At 59.9% G+C, this 10,456-nt stretch overlaps 2 protein-coding genes across 2 annotated transcripts in view; one reads left to right on the top strand and one right to left on the bottom strand.

Annotated features, from left to right (window-relative positions):
• The window catches only part of FPGS (folylpolyglutamate synthase), a 21,439-nt gene extending 12,553 nt beyond the window's left edge, over positions 1 to 8,886 (top strand). Inside the window, exons 2-15 of the mRNA XM_004713292.2 lie at positions 845 to 973; positions 1,077 to 1,130; positions 1,215 to 1,279; positions 2,412 to 2,526; positions 2,647 to 2,724; positions 2,823 to 2,884; positions 2,973 to 3,075; positions 3,370 to 3,447; positions 3,617 to 3,764; positions 3,849 to 3,938; positions 4,648 to 4,798; positions 5,768 to 5,843; positions 6,503 to 6,569; positions 7,741 to 8,886. Of these exons, the coding sequence (XP_004713349.1) occupies positions 845 to 973; positions 1,077 to 1,130; positions 1,215 to 1,279; positions 2,412 to 2,526; positions 2,647 to 2,724; positions 2,823 to 2,884; positions 2,973 to 3,075; positions 3,370 to 3,447; positions 3,617 to 3,764; positions 3,849 to 3,938; positions 4,648 to 4,798; positions 5,768 to 5,843; positions 6,503 to 6,569; positions 7,741 to 8,150 (1,626 nt within the window). The 3' untranslated portion in view covers positions 8,151 to 8,886. The remainder of the gene's footprint in view (positions 1 to 844; positions 974 to 1,076; positions 1,131 to 1,214; positions 1,280 to 2,411; positions 2,527 to 2,646; positions 2,725 to 2,822; positions 2,885 to 2,972; positions 3,076 to 3,369; positions 3,448 to 3,616; positions 3,765 to 3,848; positions 3,939 to 4,647; positions 4,799 to 5,767; positions 5,844 to 6,502; positions 6,570 to 7,740) is intronic.
• A 542-nt stretch (positions 8,887 to 9,428) lies between these two features.
• Positions 9,429 to 10,456, bottom strand: part of ENG (endoglin) — a 39,722-nt gene continuing 38,694 nt past the window's right edge. Inside the window, 1 exon segment of the mRNA XM_045288511.1 lies at positions 9,429 to 10,186. Within this exon segment, the coding sequence (XP_045144446.1) occupies positions 10,046 to 10,186 (141 nt within the window). The 3' untranslated portion in view covers positions 9,429 to 10,045.

The following is a 10,456-nucleotide window of genomic DNA, read 5'->3' on the forward strand; positions in this document are numbered from 1 at the left end:
TCCCCTGGGGTCTGGGGGTGGAGATAAGGGATTGGAAAGCAGACTCGGGCCGCCGATCGGGCATTCCGAGCCCGAGGTGCGCAACACTAGGCGGTGCGAAGGGGCTCCCGTGACTGGACCGGGTGACCCGGTGCCAACTGCTTGGAACTGGGGGCGGGCAGGAATCTGGGGCAGTGGGGAGCCCCGAAGCTTTGGAAAATGGGAAATTTCCGTAGGCGGCTGTGCCTGGGGCCAGCTGCTAGAGGGGATGGGAGAAGCAGGGAGGTGGCACTTGGTGGATGGGAGTGGGACCCCCCACTAGCCAGACGTTGAGGTCTCCAGGGTCAGATTGGCGTAGAGGCCTGAGGGAAATAAACAGCACCCCGCCCTGACCCCCAGTGTAAAATCTTCGGATGCAGGGTGACCCTGGGCACACCCTCCTTCTGAGCCTCCCCTTTTCCTCCACTGATGGCCTCAGGCAGGCTCAGAACCCCATAGCCCTTTATGAATAACAGAACTCTAGTCTCCTGCCCATCCCCCCAACCACACCCTTACTTCCTGTACCCTGGCCCCCTCCCCAGTCAGTGCCCTGCTTTCGGAGATGGGCCTCACTGGAGATGAGGGCCAGGGTGGTGACCCTAAACAGAAAGCCAGGCTAGCCTTATTAATTTGTCATGCCACTTGGTTTGCCTGGAACTCCCTGGGTGGGGCTGAGCTGCCTCAGGCTTCCATTTCTGCCAGAGATGGAAAGATGCCACCTCTTGTCTCCCCGTTGCCTGACCTGTAGTCTGGGGTGACAGGCTGGGTGCCGAGTACCTTGTATCCACCAAGCCCTAACTTGCCACCTGGGAACTGTGCTTGCCAGGATGCTGTGCGAACACTCAACACCCTGCAGACCAATGCTGGGTACCTGGAGCAGGTGAAGCGACAGAGGGGCGACCCGCAGGCACAGCTGGAAGCAATGGTGCTGTACCTGGCACGGAGCGGGCTGCAGGTAAGCAGGGCTGGGCCAGGGCCTGTGACTCTGTCCTCACACCCCATCTGCCTCCCTGCCTGCCCTTCCCGTGATTCAAGTGAGGACTTTGTCTTTGTGTCAGGTGGAGGACTTGGACAAGCTGAACATCATCCACGTCACTGGGACCAAGGGGAAGGTAGGGGGCAGGCCCTGGGCCAAGGGTGCCCACTTGGGGGCACAATGGGGACAGGCCTGCTCAGACAATGCTTTCTCTTTTCAGGGTTCCACATGTGCCTTCACTGAGCGGATCCTGCGAAGCTACGGCCTAAAGACGGGATTCTTTAGGTATTGTGTGTGTGTGTGTGTGTGTGTGTGTGTGTGTGTGTGTGTGCGCGCGCGCGCGCTGTGGTATGTCCCGGCTCTCTGGGGAGCTCTAGAATCTGTCAGCAATGCAGGGCCGGTTACCCCCAGGAGCTCCACAGCACGCCTTTACCGCTGGTGCTGACTCCCTCAACTAACATCCAATTAGCACTTACTTTATTGGCCCAAGTTTCTGACAGTCCTTTTTTAATTTGAAGAAAAGCTGAAAGATAGCTGAATATATCCACAAAGTACAAGGGGATTTCAAAAAAGGTCGTAGAGGGAAAATCCCAGCACTCTTTTTAAAAAACCCTTATTGTTGTGAATTGGTTGGAAGTTTACAGAGCAGAGCTCCTCGTGCACATTTTATTCCAGCCATCCGGTGCAGTCCCCTCAGTGCACCATCAGCTATCACATTTCTGTGATCGTTTAATCTCACTTTTTCCCGTGTGCTTTTTGAAGCCCCCTTGGTGTCGCTGGGAACACTCATATTGAGGTATTTTTATTAATTTAAATTCCATATGCAATTTTTAAGTCACAGAGAAATGAACATGCCTTTATGTCTTTGGGATAAAAAGCCCCAAACCTGGCTTGATAGTTTCTGATGTTCTAGGAGTCCTGGCGGTGTCGTGGTGGCGAATCCACCGGCCGCTCTGTGAGAGAAAGACGAGGCTTTCTGTTCCCATAGAGTTACCATCTCAGAAACCCACAGGGGCGGTTCTACCCTGGCCTTAAAGATGGCCAGGAGTCGGAACTGCCTCGGTGACAGTGAGTTTAGAGCCCCTGGGTGGTGTAAACACTTCTTGTGCTCGGCTGCTTGGAAGCTTGAGCCCCACGCCCCCGCACCTCTGCAGAAAGGCCTGGTGATCTACTTCTGAAACTATGTAGCAGGGTTCTACCCTGGCATACATGGGGTTACCATGACTTGGAGTCAGATTGCTGGCAGTTGGTTTACTTGTGATGTCCGAGTGTCCGGGATGGGCAGCAGAGGGGAGAGGCCTTCCGTGGGAAGGGGCTGGGTTTCGCTTAAGGCCAGCAGGGGAATGACATGTCAAAGGTCCTGGGGTGGGGGGCGGGGGCGTTGGAGAGGAGTCCCAATGATCCCTTCTCCCGGCAGCTCTCCCCACCTGGTGCAGGTGCGAGAGCGGATCCGCATCAACGGGCAGCCCATCAGTCCTGAGCTCTTCACCAAGCACTTCTGGCATCTGTACCACCGGCTGGAGGAGACCAAGGTGCCTCCTGCTGCAGTGCTGGGGCGGGCGGGCGGGAGGGGCCGCTGGTGTGGGTGGTGGATGTCCGAGCACCCCACATCCCTGAGGGTCCGCAGTCCCTGATCTGTCCCTGTGCTGCAGGACGGCAGCTGTGTCTCCATGCCCGCTTACTTCCGCTTCCTCACCCTCATGGCCTTCCACGTCTTCCTCCAGGAGAAAGTGAGTGTCTGCTTCCCAGCACCCTCAACAAACTGGGAGGGGGGACCTCCCGGGGCACCCCACACCCCTTGTCATGCAGAACCTCTGGTCCTTGGCAGGTAGACCTGGCGGTGGTGGAAGTGGGCATTGGGGGTGCTTACGACTGCACCAACATCATCAGGTAAGGGGAGCCACCTGGGTGAGGGTCGGCTACTGGGAGCCCAGGCCTCACCCCTTGCAGAGGGTCACGGCCCTTTCATCTTCCCCAGGAAGCCTGTAGTGTGTGGGATCTCCTCCCTCGGCATCGACCACACCAGCCTTCTGGGGGACACAGTGGAGAAGATTGCGTGGCAGAAAGGGGGAATCTTCAAGGTGACTGGTCAGGCTGGGTTGAGGGGAGGAACACGGAACCCTGGGCCTGGCCCTGGGGCTCAGGGAAGCAGGACTTTAACAAGGCATCCTCGGGACCAGGTCCTGGCCATTGGCAGGGTTACTGGGGCACACTGAGCGTCCTCTCTGGCACTTGGGTCCACATCATAGCTCGGGGCACGAGGGCTTCCCGTGGTCCTGGGGGTGGAGGGCGGCAGCCTGGGCGGTCCACACTCAGGATGTGGGGCCGGAGTTGAAGGACCCTGGGTCACCCCAGCCTGTCCCCCCCCCCCCCAGCATGGCGTTCCAGCCTTCACTGTGCTGCAGCCCGATGGCCCCCTGGCAGTGCTGAAGGACCGAGCCCAGCAGGTCTCGGTGAGTCTCACGGGGAGACAGTTCCTGGCCTCAGCTGGCTCCTCTGTGCAGTAAGGGAGCTGGGCCACACTGTGGTGCAGGGAGCAGGCCTGGGTGGGCTTCGGTCGGTGGGGGAGGATGGGAGCTCCTGTCAAGGCAGCAGGGGTGCTGCTCTCTGTCACCCATGCAGTGTCCTCTCTATGTGTGCCCACCACTGGAAGCCCTAGAGGGAGGGGAGCCACCGCTGGTGCTGGGCCTGGAGGGGGAGCACCAGCGCTCCAATGCCGCCTTGGCCTTGCAGCTGGCTCGCTGCTGGCTGCAGCAGCAGGACTCCCCAGGTGAGTGGGCCAGGGAGTGGGCGGGCAGGGAGCCAGCCCGTGAATGTCCTGCGCCCACCCGGTCTCACTCCTGTGCCCTCACAGGCATCGGGGAGCTGAAGGCGTCCAGCTCAGGCCTCCTGCAGCAGCTGCCCTTGGCCCCCGTGTTCCGGCCCACCTCCCACATGCGGCATGGTGAGGCCCTCTTCTCGCCCTGCCTTGAGTCCTCGGGCCCCTTCGGGGTTTCTTTTAGTTCCTTCCTTGAGAGGAGGGGTGGGTCCCTTTGAATTGTCCTCGAGCCTCAGTTTCCTTATCTGCCAAGTGGGATCCTAATGGGTATCGTCCAAGGCTGGGGAGGCGTCAGGAAGGGGCAGCGCCCAGCAGAGCCTGGTGGCTCTGGGGCAGAGCGCCCGGCCAGGGTCGGTTGTGCCTGCTGTCGCTCTACACCATCCTCATGGGCCACACGAGAGGCTCTGGAGGCCCCGTCATGGGCTTTGGCATCTCCCAAGCTTCCAGCGTCAGCACGTGATGTCAGTGGACCTGGGGTGCGCCAGGCCCCGTGTCCAGGCTTATTGATAAGGCTCGGGAACCAGGCAGATCTCAGATGCCAGTCCAGCCCACCTCCCAACCTCCTCCCCAACTCTCGGAGCGAAGGGTCCTCCAATCGTAAAATGGGAGTCCGGGATGCAGGCAGTCTCCTCTCAGAGTGGTCTGGAAGATTTCACGGATAAAGCAGCTGAAGAGCTTACTGAGTGGTGCCCAGTAGGGGGCAGCCTTTGAGCAGTGGGTGCTGAGGACTAGGGGGAGCCTGCTTTGGATTTCGAGCTAAGGGGGCACTAGGGTGGGAGAGGTCACGGGAGGGCGTTCTGGCGGTGACTAGAGGGTTGTCTCCCCCCCCATCCAGGGCTTCAAGACACAGAGTGGCCCGGTCGGAATCAGGTTCTGCGGCGCGGGCCCCTCACCTGGTACCTGGACGGAGCCCATACCGCCAGCAGCGTGAAGGCCTGTGTGCGCTGGTTCCGCCAGGTGCTGCGGGGTCAGGAGAGGCTGAGCAGGTTAGTGCTGGGCAGCCCTGTGGGTGGGTGGGGTCTGGGAGGAGAGGTAGTGGAGAGGTGGAGTTGGGGGGCGGGGCGGGGCGGGCTCTGAAAAGAACCGAGTGGGGCGTGTCTGTGGTCATCATTTCTGTGGTGAGATTCAATACTGGAGACTGAAAAGGCCCCAGAGCCCAACTCTTCCAAGATGCTAGTGTGCTCCATCCTCCCCGCCCACCTCCTCCTCGTCCTCCTCCTCCCTTGAGTGTTTTCCCCGCACGGTTCTGCGAATCGCTGCAGTGTCCCCAGAACTCATCCAGGTCTGAGGAAACGTCTCACACGGTGATGGGTGCTGCTCAGTCCAAAATCCACAGGTCCTGCAGGGGAGAGCCGGGTGCTGGGGCCGGAGCCTGCGCTCCACTCCTGGTCCTTCCGGGCACTGCGCTCACCCCCCCAGGGCCTCAGAGCACTCATTCTACACGCAGGGTGAGGTTGTGCGGCATCCTGCTGGAATGCTGTCCGTATCGCCCCCCCCATCTGCTTCCCAGACCTACGCAGGGAAAGGTCGTTCTGCGGGACTTTCTCATCTGAATAGAATCTCCCCTCCACCCTTGGACTGTGCTCCACCCCTTCTGAGTGCACACACGGCCTGGGGCTCTGGGCAGGATGTGTCCAGTAGGCCTTGGCCTCTTACTGACCTTAATCAGCCAGGCTTGTCCCAGGACACTCCAGAAACAAGGTGTTTCCTCCTCTCAGCTGTAGCATATCATTCCTTGCATCCATTACAGGTAGAGTAGCCAGGATAACCATCAAACAAAGAGTGCAGTCTGATTCATAGCCCCTACTAAGTAAGGTCAGGTCTCAATCACATCCTTTTCCCCCCAAAATGAGCTTTATACAGGTGTGTGAAACCCTGATTCATCACATAAGGGATCATGGCCGGAAGGGCCATAGGATTGCCGGTGCCTTCTGAACCTTCCCTTTCTCCCACAGCGGGCCTGAGGTGCGAGTCCTGCTCTTCAATGCCACTGGGGACCGGGACCGGGCGGCCCTTCTGAAGCTGCTGCAGGTGAGGGCCCGCTCTTGGGATGTCAGTGGGTAGTCTGGGTCTTTGGCTGTTTGGCCTCGGGCCATTATCTTCATCCTGAGCCTTGGTTTCCTCCACTGTAAATTGGGTCACCCCCCACTGCCCCCTCCTATGGTTGTACTGAGGAGTAAATGTAGAAGCACCCAAGTGTCATCACTGCCTATGACCCTGGGGAAAAGGGAGGGCTCACTCCCTGTGCCTCCCTCTGCCTCTCTGTACAGTGCGCTTGCTAAGGGTGCTGCTTCTGCAGTGAGCTTCGAGAGCGCCCTGGGCTATGCACAAAGTGTGAAAGGCCTCCGCAGCTTGGGGAAGCCGAGGCCCCTGGACTGTGAGGCCCAGGCCTTCTCCATCGCCCACTGTACAGGCAGAGCCTTTTCTCCAGCCTACTTTGGGGTCTGCCCACCAGCTGGGTGACCTCAAGCAAGTCGGCCCCCTCCAAAGCCCCAGTTCCCCCATCTGTGTAGCGGGCCCTGTCGATGGGCCCTGCCAGGTGGTCGTGGTTGGGAACTGAAGGTGGTGCCTGGACGAATGTAGCCTGGGCTCAGGGCTGGGGACGTCTCCAGAGGTGGGCCCCGTGTGAAAGGCTGGGATGGGGACAGTCTTTGGCCTCTGACACCCTCTTGGCCCCCTTGACCTTCCAGCCTTGCCAGTTTGACTATGCTGTCTTCTGCCCCAACATGACAGAGGTGTCGTCCACAGGCAACGCAGGTGAGGTGGCTGAGGGCCCAGACAGCTGTGTTGGTGACAGTGGGAGATTTTGGGGTGGGGGTGGGGGATGGTCCAGTGGGTTGTATAAATTAAATATGCCCTTTGGTATTTTTTTACTCTTGTGCCACATGGCTGTGGTACTAAACCAAGGGTGATGTGCAAGAACAGTTTTTAAAATGCAGGGTATATATAACCCATGGGTTTTTTTTAAACCAATGCAGAGGGTCTCGCCCACCATTTTTTGCTTTAAATCAAATAGAATAGAAAATTTGAGGGAATGTCCAAAAAGTTGGGGGAAAGATGGAGTGGGAAGAAACTGGATAATTTTCACAAACTTTCGCACGTGCCCTCGTCAGCGAAGTGTGTGAGTCGGGTGGGTCCTGGCGCCGGAGTTGTTCTCGCGAGACGTGCACGCACACGCGGTGATGCACGCGCACTCGGGTGTGACGTGGAGATGCCTGCTTTCCACTTTCCCACCAGCACCTTTTGTTCACATCCATCATTTCGTGGGTCCTCAGAAGAGTCATGAGCACAATATGAAATTGCCCTTTTTCACCTGTGGGTCAAGGTCACAGGAGTTTGAACTGGTATTAAGAAAATGACAGTGCCCTGGATCCTACATCGGACTGTCATGGGGGAGAGAGCCCAGGAGTGTGCGGATTTAACCAGCTTCTCTAGAGATACTACCCCTGGCGTGGGCAGAGCCCGCTCCCAAACTCAGTGTCCTTGAGTCAATGCCAACTCGTAGCAGCCCTACAGGACCAGAGAGAACTTCCCCTATGGGTTGAGGATAACTCTTTACAGGAGCAGAAAACCTCATCTTTCCCCTGAGCAGCTAGTGGGTTTGAACTCCTGACCATCTGGTGAGCAGAGGACACCCAGGGCTTGCTCCTAGCTGTCCATCTTTACAGATGAAGGCAGTGAGGTGAGCGTGGTGGACTTGTGATGGTCAGTGGGCCAGAGCCTCATCTCTGGACCTGGCTGGCTTAGCTCTCCTGCTCACCAGCCTTGTGGCCTGGGGCTAGGCATTGAACCATTGTGGGCCTCAGTTTCTTTCAGACTCTCCACTGTGAGGACCACTAGGGAGGGGCGCTTAGATGAAGCGCAGGAAGGGTTTGGCGAAGACTAGGTTCATCGTCATCTCCACTCTACCTTTCCCTGCGCCCTGCAGACCAACAGAACTTCACCGTGACGCTGGACCAGGTGCTGCTTCGCTGCCTAGAACACCAGCAGCACTGGAGCACCCTGGCCGGGGACCAGGCCAGCCCAGGCCACTGGAGGCCTCCCAGCCCGGAGCCCGGTGGCCCCTCATCCCTGCTGCGGCCACGCTGCCCACCTCACACCCACAGCACCAGCTCCCTGGTCTTCAGCTGCATCTCGCACGCCTTACAGTGGATCAGCCAAGGCCGGGATCCCGTCTTTCAGCTACCCGGTTCCCCCCGGGGCCTCCTCACCCACCCGGTGGCGGACGGTGGGGCCAGTGTACTCCGGGAGGCTGCAGCCATCCACGTGCTGGTCACGGGCAGCCTGCACTTGGTGGGTGGCGTCCTGAAGCTGCTGGAGCCCTCCCTGTCCCAGTAGCTGAGGCAGTGGGGCTGGAGGTGGGCCCTTCCCACACCTGCCCTGTGTTCTGGCCGTGAACTCCCACATGAGGTGCCTTTTGTCCTCTGCCTTCCTGGCTGTCTCCGAGGGCCCACGGGCCTGGGCCCTGGACAGAGGGGCTAGAGTACGGGTGGCTGGCAGAGGCCGGCCCTCTGTGTCCGAGCCTGGGGTGTCCTTGGCCACAGTGCCCCCTTCGTGCCTTGGTCTCTCCCTGGAAGATCACCCCTGTGCACTGAGTCACCCACGGTTCTTACAGTCCCAGAACCCAGCCTGTCCCTGCCACCCTGTCGCTGTCTCCTGGCTCAAGCCCAGTGTATTGTGTGGGCTGCCTGGCCGGGTCTGGGGTCCACTGGTGCCGGTGTTAGCCTCCTTCTAGTGCCTTCTGGGGACGCAGGGACCCCTGCCTGGGGCCCGAAGATGGTCACAGTAGTTAACATCGTGGTTTTTTAAAAAGCTGGTGGACCTTGTGATTTTCTTGACATAAACAATAGAGGAGGGCTGCACACCAGTCTCTCCATCTAGCAAATGGGCTCATCACACCCACGCCCCCGGGGCTACTCAACTGGCCTCTCTCAGAGATGACAAGACTGGACAGATGCCTGCTAACCACTTCCTACATGCAGGGCCCTGCTTTAAGGACCCCTCCCCCGAGACCTGGCGACTGAGTATCCCTCGTTTGCAGAGCGGTGGCCTGTGGCCCGCTTAAAGTAACCATGGAACTGGCCCCCATCACACAGCTGCCGGATTGGACCAGAGAGCCACAGGGGACCTGGGCTCAAAGCCCCAGAGCCAGAGTGTCTACAGGACCTCTCAGCCCTGTGGTCAGGAGAGACCAGTCCCTGGGAGGGGCAGCAAAAAGGAGGAAGGCCCTCGGTGAGACAGACTGACACCGTGGCTGCCCCCACGGGCTCGGGCACAGGAACCATGGTGAGGCTGGCACGGGACCGGGCAGTGTTTCCTTCTGCGGGGGGTGGGGGGGGGGCCGCGGGGCTGCTGTGGGTCTGAACCAACCCAACGGCATCTCATCACAAGTCCTGGTCCCAGAGATCGGCTGCCAAGCCGGTGAGCAGCAGACGGTTCAGTCCAGACGTGGGGGCTGGCCGCCTACTGTTGGGCCTGAAGATGCACCCCTTGCCACTAGGCTGGTCAATTGGGGCTGGGCCAGGAGCAGCCCAACTGTGCCCAGTCCCTCTTGTACCCTCAAACACAACACGCCCTCTCTCTGATGCCCCCCACTTGATCTAGCCCAGCCCTGGGTGGGTGTCATGGTCATGTTTATTGCTGGTGGGCATACAGGGCGGGTCCCGGGCAGGCAGTGTGGCCATTCCCCATCTGTTGTCCACCTGATGGCTGGGAGGGAGTCTCTGGGTGGCAGGAACTGTGTGCCACCCTCTAGCCTCCCAGGCTGGGAGCCCCATAGGGCCTGCTGTGCCAGGTGTGGAGACTGCTGGACCAGTTCCAGGTAACCCCAGCCAGGCCCTCTTCTGTCCCCACTGAGGCAGCGCTGCAGGGCTGGGCTGAGTTCTGGTTCAAGTCCTCTCCTGCCCAGTCCCCGTCAGCGAGTGTCGGATCCGCGTTAAAATGACGGGGACGGAGGTTCTCACAACAACGTGAGCGCACAGGGCAGTGGTCTCGGTGGCCTTGGGTAGTGGCACCCCAGACTCACTGGGTTTGAAGGTTTGGTGGGGCTGGGTGGGGTGGGGAAACCCCAAGGTGTTCAAAGCCGGTGCCCTGTTGGCAGCAGGTCTCAAGGGGGGTGGGAGAAGTCCGTCCTATGTCGAGTGGAGGGCTGGGGTCCGGGGCTGAGTCTGGCCAGTGGCTCCCAGCGGGTGGCTGCTCAGTCTCTCCTGCTGGGCGAGGGCTGCGGCCGGGTGCTACGCCATGCTGCTGGTGGAGCAGGGCGTGCTCTGGGTGCTCCCGATGCTGTGGTTAGTGCTGCTGCTCTCCGAGGAGGCCGGGGCAGCCACCGCCACCACGGGCTCCCGCTTGCTAGGGTGACGCGTGTGGGAGTAGATGTACCAGAGCGCCGCGGTGAGCAGAGCTCCGATGAGGAAGGCGCCAAAGGTGATGCCCAGCACGGCGGGTAGGACGAGGCCTTTGTCAGTCAGGCCAGAGCCGATGATGTTCAGGTGCACAGAGACATCCCTCCGGACTTCCTGGGACCAGGTCCTGGGACGCAGGCTGATGGTGCAGGCGAGGGTGCCCGTCGTGGGTGTGGGCACCATGCAGCCACGGAGAAGGAAGCTGAAGCGCAGGTCGCCGGCAGGGCTCGGAGACAGCAGGCT

Source organism: Echinops telfairi, unplaced genomic scaffold (assembly GCF_000313985.2).
Source record: "Echinops telfairi isolate 266 unplaced genomic scaffold, ASM31398v2 ScPeMD7_22;HRSCAF=79, whole genome shotgun sequence".
NCBI classification, from domain to species: Eukaryota; Metazoa; Chordata; class Mammalia; order Afrosoricida; family Tenrecidae; genus Echinops; species Echinops telfairi.